At 50.9% G+C, this 21,808-nt stretch overlaps 8 protein-coding genes across 8 annotated transcripts; 4 read left to right on the top strand and 4 right to left on the bottom strand.

The window, feature by feature from the left end:
- Positions 1–30: 30 nt before the first annotated feature.
- Z518_02738 (uncharacterized protein) lies at positions 31–3,881 on the bottom strand (the record flags this gene model as incomplete). Its single annotated transcript, XM_013419765.1, has 4 exons — positions 31–1,725; positions 1,778–2,374; positions 2,428–2,587; positions 2,809–3,881. The coding sequence occupies 4 exons, from the start codon at positions 3,879–3,881 to the stop codon at positions 31–33; spliced, it is 3,525 nt and encodes a 1,174-aa protein (XP_013275219.1).
- A 1,924-nt stretch (positions 3,882–5,805) lies between these two features.
- On the top strand, positions 5,806–7,552 carry Z518_02737 (uncharacterized protein; the record flags this gene model as incomplete). The annotated part of the gene is made up of 4 exons (XM_013419764.1): positions 5,806–5,878; positions 5,952–6,070; positions 6,132–6,285; positions 6,378–7,552. 4 exons carry the CDS (start codon positions 5,806–5,808, stop codon positions 7,550–7,552), a joined length of 1,521 nt encoding a protein of 506 aa, XP_013275218.1.
- A 324-nt stretch (positions 7,553–7,876) lies between these two features.
- On the bottom strand, positions 7,877–8,749 carry Z518_02736 (uncharacterized protein; the record flags this gene model as incomplete). Its single annotated transcript, XM_013419763.1, has 1 exon — positions 7,877–8,749. The coding sequence occupies one exon, from the start codon at positions 8,747–8,749 to the stop codon at positions 7,877–7,879; it is 873 nt and encodes a 290-aa protein (XP_013275217.1).
- A 1,244-nt stretch (positions 8,750–9,993) lies between these two features.
- Z518_02735 (uncharacterized protein) lies at positions 9,994–11,601 on the top strand (the record flags this gene model as incomplete). Its single annotated transcript, XM_013419762.1, has 3 exons — positions 9,994–10,248; positions 11,224–11,280; positions 11,317–11,601. The coding sequence occupies 3 exons, from the start codon at positions 9,994–9,996 to the stop codon at positions 11,599–11,601; spliced, it is 597 nt and encodes a 198-aa protein (XP_013275216.1).
- Positions 11,602–12,796: 1,195 nt separating this feature from the next.
- Positions 12,797–13,232, top strand: Z518_02734 (uncharacterized protein; the record flags this gene model as incomplete). The annotated part of the gene is made up of 2 exons (XM_013419761.1): positions 12,797–12,820; positions 12,909–13,232. The coding sequence occupies 2 exons, from the start codon at positions 12,797–12,799 to the stop codon at positions 13,230–13,232; spliced, it is 348 nt and encodes a 115-aa protein (XP_013275215.1).
- A 239-nt stretch (positions 13,233–13,471) lies between these two features.
- Positions 13,472–15,473, bottom strand: Z518_02733 (uncharacterized protein; the record flags this gene model as incomplete). The annotated part of the gene is made up of 3 exons (XM_013419760.1): positions 13,472–14,427; positions 14,482–15,153; positions 15,209–15,473. The coding sequence occupies 3 exons, from the start codon at positions 15,471–15,473 to the stop codon at positions 13,472–13,474; spliced, it is 1,893 nt and encodes a 630-aa protein (XP_013275214.1).
- Positions 15,474–16,660: 1,187 nt separating this feature from the next.
- Z518_02732 (uncharacterized protein) lies at positions 16,661–18,571 on the bottom strand (the record flags this gene model as incomplete). Its single annotated transcript, XM_013419759.1, has 1 exon — positions 16,661–18,571. One exon carries the CDS (start codon positions 18,569–18,571, stop codon positions 16,661–16,663), a length of 1,911 nt encoding a protein of 636 aa, XP_013275213.1.
- Positions 18,572–19,388: 817 nt separating this feature from the next.
- Z518_02731 (uncharacterized protein) lies at positions 19,389–21,219 on the top strand (the record flags this gene model as incomplete). The annotated part of the gene is made up of 2 exons (XM_013419758.1): positions 19,389–20,878; positions 20,970–21,219. 2 exons carry the CDS (start codon positions 19,389–19,391, stop codon positions 21,217–21,219), a joined length of 1,740 nt encoding a protein of 579 aa, XP_013275212.1.
- Between the last annotated feature and the right edge of the window lie 589 nt (positions 21,220–21,808).

Raw genomic sequence — 21,808 nt, 5'->3', positions numbered from 1 at the left:
TCTGGTAAGTTTTGATCGATCTTTGTCCTTTCAAGCAACATCCGGACGACGACCCTTCATAGCCGCGAAGCGCATGGGAGTGCGTTTCCACATGTCCAGTTTCATGGCATCTATGCCAGCAGCGAGTAACATTTGCACCACTTTAGTATGCCCATTACCTGCAGGTTTGAATAAGGCTGTCTCCCACCGCCGATCTAGGCTATTTAAATTCGCACGATGAGCAATGAGCAGCTCCACGATGTCAAGATATCCTTTCTCGGCCGCAAAATAGGGCGGTGTTCTCTGTGATCTATCAATTGGATCGACGTCGACTTTGGGGTTGTTGAGCAAGTATCCAACCAGATCCTTGTTTCCAGAAATGCAGGCTCTGTGTAAGGCGGTCTGGCCGAGGAAGTCTGAGTGAGACATGTCGGCTCCAGCTTCGCAGAGAAACTTCACCATCTCATTCCTCCTTCTACGAGCGGCCTGTACCAATGGCTTGCCACAATGTGCGATTAAAGACCGGTCTCGGGACAACAGAGCCTGAACGACATCAGAGTGCCCATTTGCAATTGCAAGTCCGAGAAGTGTCTCGATTGCGTTAGTCTCAATCTGGATTGTGGCATGGTGTTCTAGCAGAACCTCGACACATCCTATCCATCCAAGCTGGCAGGCAATGTGCAGTGGCGTGAACCCATACTTGTCTTGAACATCAATGTCGCCTTGACCGCGGCCGAGGAGTTCTCTGAGAGCAGCAGTGCGGCCTCGTTGCACTGCTTTGTGGATTGGATATGAGCCATGCGTATCAGGTATATCCGTGCGGGCTCCTTTGCTCAACAACTCTTGGACAATGCGTGGGCTGTCCTGTCCGGCTGCAATGTGCAGTGGAGTGCAGCCTGCTGCGTCACGCGCATTAATGGCGATCAAAAACCGGAGCCCGACATGCCACAAATTGAAGTGGACCGCAATGTGTAAAGGGGTAGGATAGCAGACCACTGCACTCTCAAGCGAGAACTGGACCCCAAAACGGCTGTCCACGCTCGCACGAGCCTCGAGCCAGAGCTGGAATGCCTGCTCCTCGCAGAACGAGATGATGACCTTTCTCTCCTTCTCCTTGCGCATGATCTGTTCCTCAGATTCCGCAGTGTGCGCCGGCCACTCTCGCACCGCATAATCGTACAAATCATCGCTGCTCAAAGATTCAGAGTCCCTGTCGTCATTGCGTCCCAAAGAGACACGAAGGTACGTCAGGCACGTCAGCGCGACTTCCGCATGGCTTTCAACGAGTTGAACACGGAAGGGGAGGGGGCACTCTACACTCGAGTCGTCTTCAGAGTGTTGGCCTAATAAAAACTGTGTAACTGTGGTGTGAACGAGACGCACGGTGTCATCCTGGAGAATCTCTATCAATGGGAGGCCCCCTTTGAGCAGAAATCGTCGGAAGCGAGACCGGTCCGTTCCAGGTTGAATATCGCGAGGTTGCAACTCGAAACTTTGCTTCCGCTGAATTGCATTACGAAGCGTGTGAACTTCCCAAAGTCCATCGACTGTCAGTGGTCGCCTGCACGTAACCAACCATTGGAAGATCCTCTGAGCAAATTTCCTATCGTCGATCTTATTCAACACGACTTCATATACCTTTCCAGGCTTTGTGGGCAAGAAGTCTAGCTCTCTGACTATGTCCACATCGTCGGCAGCTTTGTTTTCAAGAATATCGAGCATCAACCTTGCATAGAGTATCATTCCCTGGGGAAATTATCAGATCAGTGAACATTTCGGCGCTGAACTTACCGCATACATTAGATTTCGCCATCAGTTCCTCCTCTATCCGTGCCTTCACTTTCTCCCAAGCGGACCCGGAACCTTGCAGGTCTTTGGAGTTTTGAAGTCGAGTTCGAATGAACAGTCTGATGTCCTCATTCGATTTGTGAACAAGAGAGTTGAGCTCAAGATTGATATGGAGTCCAATTTCGGCCGCGTCTCTGATCCTCTGTTCAGGACGACTTGTTATGACAGTCCTGAGGTGTGGGAGCCCGTTTAGCTCTCCCAACCAGTCTCGTAATACATCAGGATCGCTGTCTGGGCATTCATCAAGAGCATCGACGACAAGGAATGTCGGTCCAACCTTAGCCAGGATTTGCCGCATGGCAACTTTAGACCTCGCACCCTTCAAATCCCCCAGGCGCGTCTCTTCATACCGTACAATCTCAAGGCATTCAGCTTTGAGCTTCTCACTGGTGTCTCGATTCCTGTCGATCAATTGGAGGAGCAATTGGTGAAGAATGGTCTGATAGAACACCCTAAGGGACCATAGCCCCTTTACCTCCGCGCTCTTCGAGTCAAAAAAGAAATGCATCAAGAAGTCATTTTTACGTTTCAAGTGTTCGCGAATGTACTGATAAATTTTCAGTGATCGAATTTCCATCCTTAATCGTTGTTCCTACTTACATGTGCAGTGAAACTTTTGCCCGACCCGAAAATCCACAGTAAATTCTTCTCCGCTCCCCATTCCTGAAACTCACGCTCTTGCTCAATCCATTGACATGTGCCCGGGGTGAATTTCAGTCGGTATTCGTTATTGATTGATTCGAAGTCACAGGGTTCCAGCCTACGTAGCATGTCCAGATTTTCACGCCCTTCAGGTCAGAAGTGTTATCGGACGGATACCTTCTCGTATTTTTGATAAAGTGAACTGGTAAATTACCTTCTTGATCGCGTTTCACTATTTCCTCAATCATCATATCGATTTTACCTTCCACTATTGTGTTGTGTTAGAACTCGGATGGGGACGCCGCAAAAAGCCCAGACCTCTGGAATGATCCTACGTACACTGTTTCGCCCATGACGGCATGAAAAACACCCTTTGCGGTTTGAGGACGGTTCAGCAGCTCTCTCGCGTAGGCTGTAGCTGCAAGAGCAGCATATTTATGCCAATCATCATTCTTGTGAGAGTCCGAGTAATCACATATTCCCCGTATCACTAGGCAGGGAAGCTTATTCACCAGACCAGCAGCCTCCATTTCAAAACACAGAACACGAAGTTCCCGGTCTTTGGCGTATCGATCCCTCATCTTCGCATCCCTGACGACAGCGTTTCCAGACGCGATGGTTCCGTAATGGACCGTGACGTTACGGAGACTTTTGCGTGCTGGGCGCTGGACCAATCCATCACTACCACAATTCTTGCAGCTTTCTTCCTCCTCCTGATCGCTCTCCTCATCGTTAAGCGGGCCTCTATGTTCGTAGTCGGCACGATACAACCGATCCTGTCCCGGACATTGATAGTCTGGCATGTCGTCCATCCGCTTCATGTGCTCGGATATTCTATCGGGCTTTCGGGGGTCGTCATAGGGCCGTCTCACTTCTTGAATGACACCCAGCAAAACACTCGGAGGAGCGTTCAAATGGCCGGTTCGTTCGAAATTACCGTTCGGTAACCTTTTCCCGAAGTCGTACTGCACTACCCCAGGCTGCTGCCCATCAGGCACGCCCACCACCACGTCACCGAGGCGGATATCTCTCTTCTTCGTCGGAGCCGCTCCTCCAATGCCTACCAGCAAAGCACACTTCAGGCTGGGAAATGATCGGACCATGTCGTTGGCGACACCGGCAGCATTGCTGTTGCCTATACAACCAGTCGGCAGGCATCCAATCACTACATTGTGTCCACCGATCCTACCAAAGACGTATATCGTATTGTCGTTGGCACCAAGCTCATCAGGACCAACGAACTCTTTATCCAGCATTCGACATGCAGCCTGATACTCTTCCTGCAATGCACAGATCCAGCCAATCGTGTATGCCTCAGCAGGAGGTGATCCATGACTCGGGGTTTGCATGTGGTCACCAAGAGGGTGATTGGTCGGTACAGAGGAGACGGTTGCTTTCTGGATTTCAGACATCGAGAAGCTGGGTGGTTTGTGCAGTAAGCTCTGAACGTCCCGGTGGTAATGTAATGATGTGGAGGGTTTAGAGCCGTCGAGAAGCTCTACAACCCGCCCTCTTGACAACGAAGGGTTCTCAACCATCTTCATGTGGATGACGAGAAAGATTAGCTTCTCATGGGAGGTGAAATCGATTGGTATGGAGTTAGATGAAGAGTATTTGGGCGATGCTGCTGTGCGAAACCCCGTATCGGTTAGGGTCACCAATGTTGCGGCGCTTGAGGCCTTCGACGGTACATGGAGACCGTGTTTCCAGCTACAAACCTGCACCCAGGTAAGAGATGATTTTCGTCGTCAGTCTATGAGAGAGGGTTTCAAGTTTAGAATCAAGAACGTTGGTTGTTCTGAAGTGGTGCACCAAGCTATGTCCTCAGCTGAGGAGAGTGGGCATGCAGGGCGGCTATCAATCCCACAAGAGTTGATCCCATGGCGATGGCGAACAACGCTGTCGACTGTCGGATGCAAAATCGATTCGGTCTGCTCCTGCCTGTACACCGGTTGGGCCCTGGTTCGCTGTCAGGGATTGGTTGATTTTCGCCCCCCCCTCAACCTATACGATCTTGGTCCCTTGGATTCCAGTAAGTGCACGATAGCGGCAACAGAGGTATAGGGGTTCCCAACACGTGAGCCAATGGGATAATGTCACAATCGTTCTTTGCAGCTGTCAGCGTCTTCATTTGTGATCATCGTTGGAAGGCCTACAGTAAGAGGACACAGTCGGAGCAGATCGAGCCTGAGTTGTCCTCAGCCTGAGCATCCGATCCCTAGGTCACGAACCATCCTCCCTGGAATGCGCCACCCTCGTCCATTTGCACTTCGTCTACCTGAAGGCCCCTCCAAGTCATGAGTCCTTCGCTCGTAACTTGCCTGCCAGAGATTTCATAAGGCACACCCTTCCTCGATTGTCCCTTTGCCGCGTTTTGTGGTTGGGGAATCGCCTTCATGGCTTGAATTGCCGTTCTGAGCAGTAACATGACCGATAATGCGCTTGGGTGTAGAAATGAATTTGAAACTTGAGGTTCCTTTTCCACGGCGAACCCGAGCTAGCGGAAATGACAGCAGTGCTGGGTTACGCTACTGTGAGTCTTTGAGAGATAGATTTTACTGCGGCTGCGGACAGCATGTGGCGGGATGTGCCGATCCTTGCCAATCCTGTACCTTTGGCGTCGCCCTAGTTTAATGGGGCCTTCTAGGCACCTCTTGGGCATCTGACCACGATTTCTCTCAATAGCTTTTTGGCTCTACGATGCGCTCTACTAGAGTGCGATGCATAAGGAATTTTAGGTAGTAGTATAGCGGCAGGGTTTGCCGGATTCACTCAGGCTGATCTGAATAGTTGATTGGTATGTGTAGCCGTCCGCTCCCCACGGGAAGGCGGGGGGCTCAGCATGCTACTTGAGGGAGGGGAGCTCGGTGAGGCTCTGCTAAAGCCCAGGCTAAGGCTTTCGCTCACTCTCTAGGATCAAACCGTACATGGCGAATAAGGTTTTTATTCGCGAGTAATCCAGGTGTCCTTTGCTCACCCCCGCGCCCCTTGAGGTGAGCGCTATCGATGGAGTTATGCTCCGCCATACCAAAATTAGGCTTTTGTAGGGTGAACCTGAATGATGCAAAATGCACTTGCGGTTTGGCGCGCGCCCCAGTCGGCCGTTGGATGAGGAGTAGAGAAGCAGCGAGATCGACTGACCGTCCTTTCGTTCTTCGCCCACCCGACGATATCATGTTTTCGCAGGCGGACTACTGTTCGCATCTGGGATTTGATCAATCTACATGAATTTGACCCACTGCCATCCCTCCATTTCCCGCTCACTGCACCCTGGTATACTGCTCTCTTACCGACGGTCGAGTGCCCTACCACTTCCTCCTATCTTCAGCCAACACAATGCCTCCGCAACACGTTGAAATTGCAGAGACAATCGCTGCTCTCAGAAGGACTCTGCGACGCGAGAGAGAAGGTACTTTGCTGCCTCTTTTGCTGTGTTAGGCGTGACTGTTGAACTTTTGTGCTAATCCATTCTCCGCATCCAGCTCCTACAGACCAACCTATCTCTTCGGCAACGAACAGAGGAAACAAGTTGAAACGTGGAGCAAACTACGTACACGCGGGTGCTCTCCCTTATCTCCATGGTCCAGACGGTTACAAGCAGGTGTGTGCAAGCAACATGCGCAAAGCAGACTCAAAGGATCTGAGGCTCACGGGGCCTGCAGAAAATTGAACACGCTGGATATTCGCGATACATCTTGGACTATAATCCAAAACGATACAATGAATATGGCGACGAACTGGAAGATAGCGAAAGCGACGCTGAAGCAGATGCCGACGCCGAAGACGAGAACCCGTATAGCAATGTTCGCATCGAGGGTAATGTCTTCACCCCCCCACCAAAACAACAACCAAAAAAACACGCACCCGTTCACCTGGTCTAATAACCTCTACTGACTGGACTCATGTAGAGCTTTTGTGTCCCCTGAAACATCCATCCGATCTTGCAAGGCACCCGACCTTGTCCCTCCCGTTCCTCGATAGTGCCCTTCCTGACATGGTGAAGTCGACAGAGGACAAGCTGCGGCAAGAGAGGGTTAATCTTTGGCGCGCCAAAAACCTAAGCAGACAGTTCATGGGTGATGAGTCGTGGATGCCTTGCGGTAGAATGGAGGTTAATGACGACTGGGACATGTTCGAACCAAAGCCAAGGTCGACTACGCCGTGCGCAAGCAAGAAGCGGAAACGAAATACTGAAAATGAAGCCGCCCCAAACGGTATAAATGGACATGACTACAGTGACGTGGGTGAGAATGGTTTGGCTATGCAAGATGCCGTCGACGCCCAGTTATCAAATCCTGAAGAACAGGCGGAATCACATTCCAAGAAGACAGGCAAGTCTGAACGAGAATTAGAGACGGAAACCGAACTGGGTGCGACCGATGGAGTAGACGTGACTGAAAGAGGCCCGGCCACCACAAACGGGGTTCATACCAACGAAGATGCTCACACATCCCAAGGTGAACCGGGGGAGAAAAAGGCCAAAGAGAATAATGCGCTGGAATCGAAAAGCGGAGCACCAGAGAGTATGGAAGTAGACACAGAGGGTCACGGCAATGATGGCGCATCCGAAGACGACACAGAACAACCACAACCAACGCGGAGGATTACTCGATCACTTGCAGCCGAGCACAATAGCTCAAACGCCCCCACTCCTCTATCACGGCGCTCGACCAACTCCTCCATCGACTCCTCGCTGCTGCAAGCTGATCCGTTGTTCCTCCTCCCTCCGTCACTAGCAGCCAACCATCGAGCGCCTCGCAATCTATCCCGACTTGGACTCCCTGTCGAAGAGTTTATCGAAACACGGCGCCTCCTGATGATGTTCATTCAAAAACAAGAAGAGAGTGTTCGGGGGTATGAAGCCGTGCTGGCCAAATTAATCAAAGCGAAGAGAATGCGGGATAATGTCTGGGACTGGTGCAAAACTGAGGGACATGTAGGGGAGTGGTCTGACGGAGAAGACTGGATTGACGCCGAAGCTTGGGGCCTCGCACCTGATGAACTCAAAAAAGGCAAAGATGAGGAGGAGGTTGAGGGAGCGGAAGAAACGGGGAGAAAAGGGAAGAGGAGGAGGCGAGATTAGAAGTCTACCACCACCACTCCTGGAGTAGGGAGACCTACCAGGGCTAGCAGGCGGCTTGGGAGGATACAATAAATGTACAATGATAAAGATACACTCGAATCTGAAGTCCAAAACCACCATTTTTCCATTTCTTCCGGACTCGGATTCGCGCTCCCTTGCTCTGAAAAAGTCACTGAATTGATTCTCGTGCATATACAACATCGTCAAACGCCGTTGACCTGGCACGCCGTGGAGGAAACAATAGACTCCCCTCAACCCCGTCCCAGCCCCGAATTGGTCTAGCCCCGTCCGCATTGCCTTATCTCTCCCAGTGCGTGGCTTAGCCTAGCCAGCAGTAGGAGCCCTATTCAGGCCGACGCCGTCGTCCCCAGGCCTAGCCATCCTCATGCTCCTATCTCCATTATTCTCAACCTCGACGACATCATCATCGTCCTCCTCAACGCCGTCCTCGCCATCACTGCTCTCTGCATCCTCGATGAACAACTGTGCCCCTTCACCTACCACGCCGGCCTCCTTCAACCGCGCGCGCATCTTCCTCCGTTCGGAGTCCTGCCATCTAGACAGTGCCGCCGCCGCGTGCACTCGGAACCCAAACACCTTCGGCTCGTACCGCCGCCGCGACTTGACCGGGACCAAGGCTGGATACACCTGGAATAGGATATTGTGGAAGCTGCTGCCGAAATAGGCGCCGTCGATGGACGCATGCCGGCTTGATTTCGGGTTGTAAATGTCCTCGCACTTGGCGCAGAAGAGCTTGACGGTCTTCAAGCCTGGGTTGTCGCTCGGTCCGAAGGGGAGTAGGGGGTGGCTGTCGCATAGCACGCGTGGACACCGGCCGAAGTCGGATTTCTTGAACTTGTCGACCATCTTGGCCAGGCCGCGGGTGGTCACGATGTAGCGCGCGTGCACGAGGCCATACAGGTGACGGGCGGATTTTTCGATCGTCTCGCGCATGTCATCTTCGCAGTCGAGGTCGAATACGTCGGTGATCAGATCCAGAGCATGTTGGTAGTAGTGCACTTCGGTGTTGAGGCCAGTCAGGTTGAAGCGGTCGGTGATGTATTCTTCGTCAATTTCACAGAAATATTCGTTGCCGCGGGAGGAAATGAACTGTAAAGTAAGGCTGTTAGTCGTTTTCTTGGTGGGGAGGAGGAGAAAAAGGAATTCGAAGGTATTGAATGGTTGAGCAAATCTCATGTTTGTGTGATAATGGCTTTGGGAGCCGCGGTAAACTTAGTAGCCTTGGGGGATGGCGAAGAGATCAAGATTCTGCAGCCATTCGATTCCGTTTTCGCCTCGGGTTTGCTTTACAATTCTTGGAGAAGCTGGTGCAAGGCTGTGGGTAGACGGCGAGGGACGGTGGTAACAAAACACGGTAAACGATGAAGTCATATTCTTTCTTCCTCTCACGTGCAGACTGACTTCATTTCCGGGTGCGAAGAGAGCCCGAGGCGATAGAAAGGGGGATATCAACATACCCAATCCCGCCAGTAGCTGGTGTAGTCGCTGTCGGTTTCCGATTGAAACTCTTCCATCATCATGGCAACATAGGTCGATCAGGTCTGGTAGAGTCGGAAGGGAGATCGATGGGCTCTTAGTTGAAGGATGAGAGGGTATTGAAACAACAAAAGAGTGTTGAGGGTCGGAAGTGGTGGATAAAGTGGTCAAGAATCGGGATGACTTGAAGTTTGCCTGTCAAGACCAGGTTCATCACGTGAGCATACGGTTAGGTTGCTATGGGTTTAACGCAATTTTGTTACGGCGGAGTATATTGGTGATTAAGTCACTTCCAATTCCTCTTCCACTCCTTTCAGAATTCACAGAGCGGGTAAAAGAACCTGCCATCGCTATCCCCGATTCCGCGTCCACGTCAAGTATCCCCAATTACCTCGCTCTCGTGCGTTGCCAAAGATGATGCGGTGTGAAAACGCAGCTCAGCCTCGACCCAATTCGTGTTGCCCACTTTGGCCATCGCAAGTCGACAATAATGGGCCCAATCACGCATGTCTGGATCTAACCACGTCTTTGCAATCCATCGACACCCGTTCAGTGTACCGCCTACCAAACCTATTCTTTCACCAAGCATAGCTGAACAAAGGAACTTCATGCTGTTGCATTTTCTGATATGGCTAGGCTGAGCCCCAGCCCCAGCTCTCCTTTCCACTATCACATCGGGTAGGGGCCCACCGGACAAGACCTTCGATCTCACTTGGCTAGAGGATTACTTTTTTTCCTTTTCGCATACTATTTGACATTCTAAAGATACCTGTCATCAGCTAAGCAGGACCAAGAAGGTCTCGCCGATACTGTTAGATCCTAGTACCGCCCCATTGACAGACAGGAGAGCAGCGACGCAAGATGTATATCATCAGCTTCATCCCTGGATTTCGTATGAGACACTCCGAAAATGAATTGACTTATCTCCATGATTGTTTGAAAAGATGTCCGACAGCAGCAAATCACACCCACCGGTGACGTTCCTCAAGATCCACCACCCCGATGATCTCCGCATCAAAGAAACTCGATTTACAGTAGCTTCCTATACGCACAAGAAACGAGGAAGACGACCACTGGGCATCTCGCTTGACAAAAACCTGGCAGTGTCACGGACAAGATCCACCACACCCGTGATCACCGACGAGGATCCCAATGTTTCAGGTGGTCAATCAGAACAAGGAGGATCCGAGGACCTTCAAGTAAGACGGCAAATTCTTCGGTATGATGAGAATGACCGCAGATTACCATCGCCAATGACAGTTGAATTCAATGGAGCCCGGCGGGACCCTTTCCCATGTTTTTCCCGTTCCTGTGGAGGGCTGCGTAGAATCAGCCGTGGATTTCTGGCTCAAGGGCTGGGTGCCGTCGCAGATTCCTGGCAAGTCTTCCTCTCCGAATAGTAATTCAGGACTGGAAGCTAATCCGTGGTGCTGTACTGCAGAATTTTTGCACAACAAAGACGTCGTAACCGATGCAGTTTTGCATGCTGGCCAACAGTTATGAGGAAGAATGGTTTCGTTGCTACCCTAGCAGAGCTAGCCCAGGGAAATTAACAGGTCATCACCGTTAAGTACTCTTGCCCCTTACCAGGACCAAATTTCCCCGATACGTAAAGAGCCAATGTTCCTGTTTTCGGACAGATATGCCTGCGCTTGCCTAGAGCATTTTCATTTCCCAAACCCAAACGTCGAAATGCCGGTCTTCGCGAAGTATTTGTTCCTTTTCGTCTGTGTCTACACTCTTCATGGAGTATTGGCATTAGCAGCTGAGTTACCTACTGTTGACTTAGGCTATGAAGTTCATCAGGCATCAAGTTACAACGTAAGTCGAAACCAAAATCTACCAATTCACCCGTCTAATACGTTCTAGGCTTCTGGTACATATTATAACTTCTCAAATATTCGCTATGGACAGGCTCCCATAGGAAACCTTCGTTGGAGAGCACCTTTAGAGCCCCTGGAAAACTGATCTCACATTCAAAATGGGGAGGTGGGAAGAATATGTCCACAAGCATTTCCGGCTTGGTATGCCGCCATTCTACGGTCCCAGAGAGCATCTGGAAAAGAAGTGGAAAGGCTGGCTACCAGGGTGCTCCTATCATGGCCTGGGTTTATGGGGGAGGCTTTACATTGATTCTCATCTCAACTTCATGCCCATCGACTAATGACGCTCAGGGCGGAGCATTTGGCTTCTTGTCTGGACCAGATATTCGAACCAATGGCGATGCCAATGTTGGTCTCCTAGATCAGAGACTTACATTGGACTAGGTTCAATCGAAAATACATCTTTTTGGTGGAAACCCAAACCGGGTGACAGTGTTTGGTCAATCTGCTGGAGCTGGTTCAATCCTTCACCAAATTACAGCATACGGCGGGATGAACGGATCGGTGCCATTTCAGCAAGCCATCCTTCATTCTCCAGGTTTTCAGCCTGTGCCCAGCAATTTCCAGCAAGACACTCTGTTCATTCGATACCTAGATGCCCTGAATGTCACCAGTTTAGATGCAGCCCGAAAACTTCCATACCAGGGCCCTCCAGAAAGCCAATCGTGATCTCGTGGCACGTGCAGACATAGGGCTCTTTACGTTTGCTCCAACAGTCGACGGAAAATTTATACCAGCTCTACCTGGTCAACTGCTCGCCAGTGGCAGATTCGACAAATCTGTCCGGGTCTTAAATAGCCATACCTCCAATGAGACGCTTTTCTTCACCGACGAAGTGCCAGCAGCGACGACGACTTTCGCCGGAGACTTCAAACCACCTTTGATACAATTCAGCCACCGATTGTGAATTTGGTTGTCGAAGATTTATATCCCTCGGTTAGGAGGACCTGGAGCACGGTCAGGAATCTCAAATACGGCTATTCGTCCAATGAAGCTCGAACTTATCTGTCTTCTGCAGAGGCATCGTTCACCTGTAACGCACACTGGACGGCACACGCTGTCTCTGAGACCTTCCCCAAGCAGACTTATTCGTACATCTTTGCTTTGACTCCGGGTTACCATGGTCAAGATGTCCCATTCATCTATTACAATGGCTCCAAATATATTTGACAGAGTTTGCTATTGCGGGAAATCCAAATCCAGCTATCAAAAACACTTTGTGATCGAGGAGTCGAATTCCATAGCCCGCATGAGTCAAGATATAAAGCTGTCTTGAGTCTAGTGAGGAGAACTCCCTCGGCTCCTAAGGTCTGTTCGTGGAAGCTTGCTTGCTGTGCTTGAAGCCGAACCAACTATGCTAACCATGTCGAGAGACTGCCCTTTCTGGTCACTGCACGCAGAGAACTTTTAAAGTTTTATCCGATGCCACCCAGAGCACCAAGTTTCAAGATTAGTTTTCACGGAACCCTCTACACCCGAATTCCTAGAATCAGTCCACTTGGGAACCCCCCTCCCCTGGGCCTGAGCCGTGAATCCAATTTTGTCTTTTTCTGACATGTGATTCACGGTATGCCACCTGAATTGGTAGTGGACTAGTCAAAGAGGGAGCCTTGTTCCCACTCGAGTGGGATGCTACTTTAGGCATTGGTGGGCCCGCGCCATGGCTCGGGGCTATTAGTTCTCCCGTTATCAATTTGACAATGGCATGTGAAAGAGGAATGATCCGAGACATTGAAAAACATTCCCGATTCCAAGGATGTTCATTCTTCCCAAGTGTTGCAACACTGCAGCTGTAGCACCAATATTTTCTCCTCGCAAAAGTACGACAGAATTGGCAATCTCGTTCTTTCAATGCAACTGAACCATGGCTGAGATCGAGAAATTACCGGTATGCCGTCCCTCGTTTATTTCTGTCCTGGTCAAATAATATGCGCCAAAGTATGACACGAGAACTAATCCGAGAGCAATAAAAACAGCTTCTTCAAAACTTCTATTTCACTCAGGGTCAATCTCCAACATCTACGACCACGGTCTTCACTGCACCACAACCAGATTCGGACCCCGGCTGGACTACTAAATATACTCATGCGTACCCCTGGCTCGGCCCGGAGTACAGCAACGGTATCCTCAGCTTCGAGACGCATTTCCAGGACTATGAGATTGAAAACCCTGCTGTCATCCTACAGGAAGCATTAGGCGAACTGTGGAAACGAATTCTCGATGGCATCAAAGTCGAATTGGAATCGGCAAGGGTAGCTGTATCGCCCATGAGGGAGGAGAGATGTGGATGTCAAGTTTAGATCAAATCGCCGGATATGAAATATACGTAAAAATCGAAATCTAATCTTCTATTCATTCTTTCTTATTCTAGTGAGCAGGAAGATTGTGGCACGCCGTAGCGTAATGGGTATCCCAAAATTACTGTTCTGTCCTATCCTTCCTGTCCTCTTCTCCCCTTCCCGAGCGCCGTTGATAATGGTGGAGAAAAATGTTGTATTTGGAAACCATGTCAACAATTTCTGGAGAAATCATCTCGTCATCACCGATCTGCGGAGCTTCTTGTCCTGGCCCTACTGAGATCGAGCCCCGACAATGACGTCGTCGTGTTCACACGATCAATGTCATATGGACTGGCGTTGTACTTTGCTGCTTCGCTGATACTTCCAGTTTTCGACTGGACGCGTGTCAACGACTGCGATCGAACTGCCTTTTCAGACGCCGACAATTTGGTGGTCTTCAGAAGTTCCAATCGAGGTCCAGCGCTCAATTCTCCGTGTTTCTCAGGATCAGTGACTTCAACAACCGAGGGCCCAGAAGAACTGGGACCTGGCTCTGGGCCGGATGTAACGATAGCTTGATGACTAGCTGCTCGTGCGGATTTGGCACGAAGTTCGGCCATGACGACTTCGGCTTGCGCGGAATACACGCAGCGGGCGCGGATTCGGGCCCCGTATTTGTAAAAGATGAATGGGAATGGGACACAGGCTAGAGCCAGGAATGCCGGAATCGAGGATGCCCAATGGATCCCGAGGGCGTCGAACATGTCAGGCGTAAAGAGTGGAAAGGCAGCACCGAACAGTGATCTCAGCACCGTATTGGCGGCCAGCACCGACGCCGCGAAGATGGTGTACGAATCAATAAGATAGTTCGTGACGCCCAGGAAGACAATGGTGAATCCGAATCCGAATGGAGCCCCTGCGAGGACAGGCGAGATCCAGTGTATGGAAACGTAGTTTGTCCATGCAAACCAAAACAATCCGACTGGGATCGCGATGGCGCCGTACATTGAAGGAGGTAGCCGGGCTTCCGCTGGCGCAATTCCCCCCTTTTCGGCAGCTTCGTTGGTGTACCATTTGTTCGTGTAGCCACAAAATCCAATTCCCATAACCATCCCAAACGCCACACCGAGAAAGGGGAGGCCGCCGATACCTTCGGACCAGCCGCGTTTCTCCTGGAATACAATCGGGTAGGCACCGAAGAGAAGATATAGAGTTCCTATTTAATCAAATTAATATTGACAGTCGGTGAGACGTTGAGATTGTTGCTTACCATAGATGATGGCGATGTAAAGCGACAACAGCAGAACAATCGGTTCTCGGAACAGCAAGATCCACGGACGAATCAGTGCAGTTGACAGCAGGGTCTTGGGTGAAGGAGGACCTTTCTCCTTGTCTGCCTCCAATATATAGACTTTTCCGGTCATATTCGAGAGCACACGTATCCGTCGTCGTAGCAGGACTGGAGCATAAGTCTCGGGCACAAAGAGAGTTCCAATAATCCAGAGGACGCCGGAGAAGATTGCGAGTAAGCCCATGACCCATCTCCAGCCTTGATTTTCACCTAAGAAACCCGCGCAGAATGGGCCCAAGGTAGGGCCCATACAAGGTGCCAGTGCAAAGATCCCTAGTGCCAGCCCTCTATCCTGAGCATTGAAGATATCGGCAATGACACCTCCAGCATTGGTGAATGGAGAAGAGCCGAACGCACCAGCAAAGAATCGCAACACGAGAAGAGATCCGATGCTGTTAGCCCCGGCGCAACCAGCACAAAATGCCGTGAATCCGCAGAAGCTGATGAAGAAGATAACCTGGCGGCCGTAGATCTCTGACAATGGGGCCCAAAGCAGCGGTCCAAGAGCAAAACCCAGGACGAAAAGTGATATTCCCGCCGTAATTAATTCGGTGCTGGCGTGCAGGTCGATGATGAGCTCGCGAAGAGTTCCTAAAGGGCATCAGCGAAGTTCAAACGACCAGAAAGATCATATCAGCGCACTTACCACTGAAAGCACTCGAAGCAAAAGCCGTAGCTAACATTTCAAATGCTACGATCCAACTGATGGTCCACCGGGAGCGGTTCCCCCAGTTGTAGGGATTGCCGGTATCGTGAGGGATGTAGCTGACAATATAGGGATCATCATCCGTTCCCGACCCTGGATAGGGGAATTTGAGGACTTCCTGAGTCACTCGAGCTTGATCAAGGACGAGCCGAAGCAAAGGCCAAGGTCGAGGGCGAGAGTCTTCGAAATCAGTCTTTTCAGTCATTTCTTTCCGTGCGGCGAGGCAACTTGAGATATTGGAGAAAGAGAGTCTGAAGTCAAATAAAACATGAGCGCAACCGTACTGTTAAAGGAAGGAACACGTGTATTGCATCACGAAGCACAAAAATGAGGAAAGGCATAGATAAGTGGTGGGTCTGCTTGTAATGCTACTCATTCGAGATTAAACCGGGCTGGATGTTTGACAGAATCTGGAATTGATTTTGACATGGCATGGACACCGAACGGCGGACAGGTCCCAGAGTACGAGAAAGGTAGCAGGTTTGGACGGCCATTAACGTTGCCTGATATCGGGTGGCCGTTGGGTGTGCCTTGCTTGGTCTCGGGGCCTGGCGACTTGGGAGTTAGAACAACTTTCGGCCGGAAGCTGGACAAATAGAATTTCTACATAATCCACAAAGTGGCACGTCGGTGATCTGTGGTGATCTGCTATCGCTGCTTATCACAGACCACCGCTGTGGAATGTATGGGATCTGTGGATGGTTGCTCTGCTGTTGAGCCAATTCCGACTGCCCGCGATTCATAGAGCACCAACGCACAAAAATGTAATTGTACCTGTTCATTTGTTGGATCGTGTGGCCCTGAATCTGAATGGCAAACACGAAATACGAGACAAAGTTTTTTTTTTTTTTCCCAGGAGCGGCCGTAAATAGGGGTGGTGCCCACATATATAGCCCCAGCGGAGTCGAGGCATTTACCCGACTGGACAGCAGCAGCCTCGTGAGCCTCGGCTCGATCCTGATACGGAATTCACCTCCGTGATCCACAGAGCCTTGCTCAAATCTTACCTAGCCTTGAGATCATAATGAGCCACCCAAGGCTATGCTGCGTCGATTTTGCCGAGGCATCGATCGGGCTTCTCTGATTTCTAATCCTTTCGCCCCGTACCAAAGTGAAACCTCAAAGAATCCTCGTGGAAGCATGGAAAGCTCGGAAGCTTACTTTTGGCAGTTCCGGCCGTGGCTTGATATATAACGGCATGTGAAGAGAGCGAGGATGAAGCACAGCAAACCAGAGACTGGATATCGCTTCGACTTGATTGCATCGCAACTGGTCGGTATTCCAAAGGCCAATAATCGAGCATAACTCGAGCATAAATCCCCCCTCCTTCTCCCTTGACGTGTGCAAGGCCACTGCCTCCCTGGTTCCACATTATCCATCAGCACTTCCCACTCATAGCATGGCCCTCCTTTGCTGCTTCACCTGCTCTACGTCTGCCAAAAACTTCTCTGGCACATCCACTACTTTGTCTCGGATATAATCCGCGAAGCCTTTGCCAAGGGAGTCAAGCAACCGGCAGCTACTCACGCCTCTTCCAAGAGGCCCATAAATCACAAAGTGGACAGCCCAGATGTTAGGAAATTCCATTCGTTCAATGAAGAAATCGTCTTGCCAATCCTTACCCATGAGTTCTTGCAGCTTTGAACGTGTCATGAATGTCTGCAGCCATGGATAATGTTCTCCTCGTCGTACAAAAAGCCCGAAGTTGATGTTGGCTCCCTTGTCGCCCGATCGTGCCAGACAGATATCACCGAGCCGAGCTGGTCGTGATGGTCCAAATGAAGTCATGTCCACGGGATGGGCTGTTTCATAATTCTCTCTGGGGGCCAGCTTTTGATACTGAGAAGGATGGCCTGAATCTGCACTTTGTGCGTCTTCTCCATTGGTCGACAGAATGGCAACCCTTTCCTTTAGATTATCCTGCGGGTACAAAGCCGGATAGAAGGCTAAATATGATTTTGGGAGTGCCGTTCTCAAATCCAGAGAAAGATGAAAGCCAGAGAAATGCTGCATGCCAATCTCACTCCAGGATTTCAGCAACCCGTATATAGGAGCTTCTGCATCGGCCTGCACAAAAACTCGGCAGTATGTGGTGCTGGCGAACTGAGATCCTGGATTTGCCTCCGGGGTCCCCAATACTTGGAAATCCAGCATTTGGAACTTGTCCGCCAGATCCTTTTGCTCAAGAGCATATCGCAGTTGAGCCTCAAATAGACGCCATTTCTCGGCCGTGGCATATCCGGTGGCATTGACAAGAAATTGTGCCTCGTACCCTCCATGATAGAAGATAGCCAACTTGGTTGTGGGAGGAGGTGGGTATCCTTTGATGTTTGATAACTTGACTCGGTTCTTGCCCACTTGCTCGATCTCGACGCCGGTTGTGTCTGCAGAGACGTCGGAATTCAAGTAAATGCCACCCTGAAGCTCGTACAGGAATTGACACTTGACGTTGTCCTCATTCACCAAGCCGTTGGTCTCGTCATGCTTGGTAACGACCGAAGTCCCGTCATCGGCGATCTCAGCAATACCATACGACAAGTCGACAAAAGTGTTCAACGGATACTCATCAAAGCCCGAGAAATTCGACCCCGTGACATAAGCAGAGCACTCGATCAAGTGTCCGGCAATCAGAGCTCCAGCTAACCTGTCATAATCCGTGTCGGTCCATTTATGCCAGTACCAGGCAGCTCCTATGACAGGACTTGCGTCTGCCACTCTTCCACAGATAATCACGTCGGCACCAAGTTCCAGTCCTTTGACAATAGCTCTTGCTCCCAAGTAGGCATGGGCACTGACAATAGGTTTCCCTTTGGTGTCTAACAAAGCAGCCGCGTTCTCCGCCAATGTGACTTGGTCATTCTCTCCATCCAAATGCTGGGGCAGCTTTCCCGTCTTCTCAAGATTGCTCTTCACCTCCTCCTTCAGATCATCGCCGGAGACGTACGCGACTTTCAAATCGAGCCCTTTCTCGTTCACAAACCTTTGGGTCTTCTGCGCAAGTCCCCTGGGATTCAACGCCCCACCGTTGATGATAATCTTGATACCTTTGTCCTTGATCACATCGAGAGTCTGTTCAAGGCCATCCCATGCCGTGGGTTCCCAGCCGTCATGTTGTCCCAGTGCCATCTTCTCCGTGTTTTCAGCCAAGTTCATCTCAGCGAGGTAGTCACCGGTAATGAAATCGACTGGACCCAACGTCGCCTGGCGCCGCATCTGATATCCTGGATCACCCCGGGCACCCGAACAGTTGGCTATCCTGCAAGGCCGCGTTGTTGGAATGGTATTTGGACCCGGATCACCCATTCTGAATCTATATGGCTGACTGGAATGGTGATTTGCGTCCAGTAATGGTGTCGGAAGCAGAATCCTTCGGATGGTTTCTCGGATCAGTCGATGTCCTGATATTGCACCACCCGTTGGTTCTTCGCTGGGAATCAGAAATTCCGTTTCAACTCTTGCAAGTTAACAAAGGTCTCCTGCCAAAGTTTGACTTCGTTTCGCCTACGCCGCGAAAACTGTTGTAACATGCGACTGCGTTCCCAAGTCAATCAAAACTGAAAGGCCACTTTGCATAAATTCACAACGTCCACTATTTTACCTCCTCAAAGACACCGACGGCAATTTCATGCCGGTTTCCGTCGTGGCCACATTGAGTCACGGTCCTCTGAGTCCATTGGTCTTTGAGTTTTCCCACTCCAAACTTTCCCCGAGGTATTTGTCGCGAACCTGGACTGCTCTTTGCCGCGACTCGTGAACGTTGACTCGCGGGCATCGACCAATCACGGTCTCAATAGGTTCTAATTGCTTTCTTCTCCTCACGGATGGATGTCCCTTCAGCAGTGAATATCCGAAAGCCCCACGGTGCGTCCAGCTTCCCGTGCTTTAGCGATTTGACGCCTGGGCCGAGGTCGGGAATATCGAATGAGATTCTTGGGATCTTTTGTCCGCATTCACGAACGCATCTTGTCACATAACATTGTTCACGTTAGAAATTCCTGACGTGGGCTTGTTAGACCCTTTTTTCTTGCGCAGCTTTATATCTCACGTCTGGGAAAATTGCAAGACACTTGACTTCTCAAGACATCGAACAAGTGACCGATCTGTCTCTGGCGTAGCCAAAATGGGCAGTATCGACACACCCGGCATTGATGCTCTCTCATCCTATTCTATCCCTTCGGAATCCAAACGACTCCTGACCGAAGCATTACTCAATAATCCCCAAATCGCCAAAGACGTACCCAAAGAAGCCGCTGACTTCGCTTCTCGCATCATCTTCAAAGGTACAGATCTGCCCTCGATCCCTATCAACTGGCGCTTCGCCGAGTCAGCCGCATGCCTGAAAGCGTTTGAAGCATGCATTATCTCCGCCCTGTTGAAGCGGAAATACAGCGTCGACCTCACCGGTGCGGAGATTAACACCGACCATGCCCAGCTGTTCTTTATGTCGACGCTGATCTGGCAAATCAATCCGGGCACTGACGACGCCATCTCACTGGGTAAGAACGTGGACAAACTCTACGAGTTGATTCCCAACTACGACTTCCACAAGATGACCTCCAGCTTGTTCCGGCACTGTGCGACGAATATCTATCGCACCAAAGACGGGCGGTACTTCCACTTGCACGGCAGTATGAACCCAAACCCGACACTCGAGAGCATCGGATTCCCTATGGACAGACCTGAGCTAAAGACCTGGGACGAAGCTCTGACGCCGTTCATCGAGAGACTTGCAACAATCGAGTCAGCGGAGATGCAACGCCTCGCGTCCGACGTGTACCGACAGGCTGGCGTCATTGCAGAGACGGTCGACTCCTTCCGCGCCTCGGAGCACGGCAAAGCCAACGCGCACGTTGGACTGTTCGAAATCTACCCCGTCCCGAACCCGGCTCATAAGCCTTCTTGGTGGCCGTCGACGCCGCAGACAAGCGCAGCCAGACCGCTTGCGGGCCTCAAAGTCGTCGATTTGACGCGCGTCATCGCCGCACCGGCCGTGACGAGGGGCCTCGCCGAGCTCGGCGCCAGCGTCATGCGCGTTACTAGCCCTCACATCGTGGACTTCAGCAGCCTCCTCATCGATCTCAGCTGGGGGAAGTGGCAATGTAGTGTGGACCTCAGGACCGAGGAGGGCAAGGAGAAACTAAAAGCCCTGATCCGCGACGCCGACGTCGTCGTTCAAGGCTACAGGCCAGGTGTCCTGGATAAACACGGCTTCAGCCAGGAGGCGATCATCAACCTGATCCAGGACCGTGAGCGGGGCATCATCTCCGTCCGCGAGAACTGCTACGGCTGGCATGGCCCTTGGAGCCATCGGTCTGGATGGCAGCAGATCAGCGATGCGTGCGTGGGTATTTCCGCCGCGTTCGGCAAAGCGATGGGTCTCAAGGATAATGAGGCCGTGACACCTGTGTTTCCTAATAGTGACTATATGACGGGGATTGCTGGTGTGACGGCGATTCTAGCCGCACTGATGCGACGGGCTGAGGAAGGTGGCAGTTACCAGGTCGACGTGGCGCTAAATTACTATAATCAGTGGCTGGCGAATTCGGTCGGCGAGTACCCCGAGGATGTCTGGCAGGATGTCTGGCAGAGAAATGGAAAGCAGGTGTTCAGGTGAGCTTCTTGCATGACCATGCAAACTTCATTGAAACGAGGAGCAGAAAGAGGTTGAGCAGCTAACGGTTCATTGTGTTTTGGATTGCAGGTGCTACCATAACATGAACTACACAATCCCTCAATATATGGGAATGATCATGAAAAACAGCAAGCTTTTCGATCCGTCGTTCTTCGAGTATCGCGAAAGCAAAGCTCTCGGCGTGGTCGTGCGGACTATCAAACCAGTCATCAAGTTTGTCAACGATCAGGTCGTGCTCAGGTATAATGTGGGCACGAGGGGGAATGGAAAGGATGCACCGAGGTGGCCGGAGGATTTGATGACGGAGGTTGTACAGTAGGATAAGGCTCATCAAGAGGAACTTTACGGCTGTAAGCAAATGAGATATAGTTGCTCCATAAACGAGCACTTTGGAAATTGAAAGGTTTCCCCCCCTCCCCAAAAAAAGGAGGGGACCTGTGAGGGACTTCCGGGGGTTTACCATTCTATCAACACAGGGGAACAACCTTGGAGTCAGGGTTTGTGGGAAACCGAAAGCCCTCATCTGGGGGAAAAGGGGGGCCCTGGTTGGAGTGCGTATCCGTGTAATCAATGAGAAAGTGTTCTCTAGGGCGTTGCATGTGGAGGAGCCCACACGGCCTGTTCAAAGCCACTGTTCAGGTGGCTCCATCGCTATGATTGGCTTGCAAAATCGTTTGCATCGCTTTCCGATAGAAAACGAAAGTTGAAGTATCCATTTAACTTCCAAAAGAGCTCGAGAATTAGAACCGTCTTCGTCTCAAACCCTAGATGCCGTGGGAAGGCCAATGCAATTGTAGAGCGATTAAGGTCTCAATCAAAGAAACGGGGGCGGAAGAAAATTTGCCAATATTTTATCGTTGTTTGAATCGTCGTCGACAGTGTGGCGCGGGTAAGGGTTCCCAGTTTTT

Source organism: Rhinocladiella mackenziei (assembly GCF_000835555.1).
Source record: "Rhinocladiella mackenziei CBS 650.93 unplaced genomic scaffold supercont1.2, whole genome shotgun sequence".
NCBI classification, from domain to species: domain Eukaryota; kingdom Fungi; phylum Ascomycota; class Eurotiomycetes; order Chaetothyriales; family Herpotrichiellaceae; genus Rhinocladiella; species Rhinocladiella mackenziei.
Note: the sequence above shows the minus strand (reverse complement) of the source record. Positions and strands in the feature narration are given on the sequence as shown.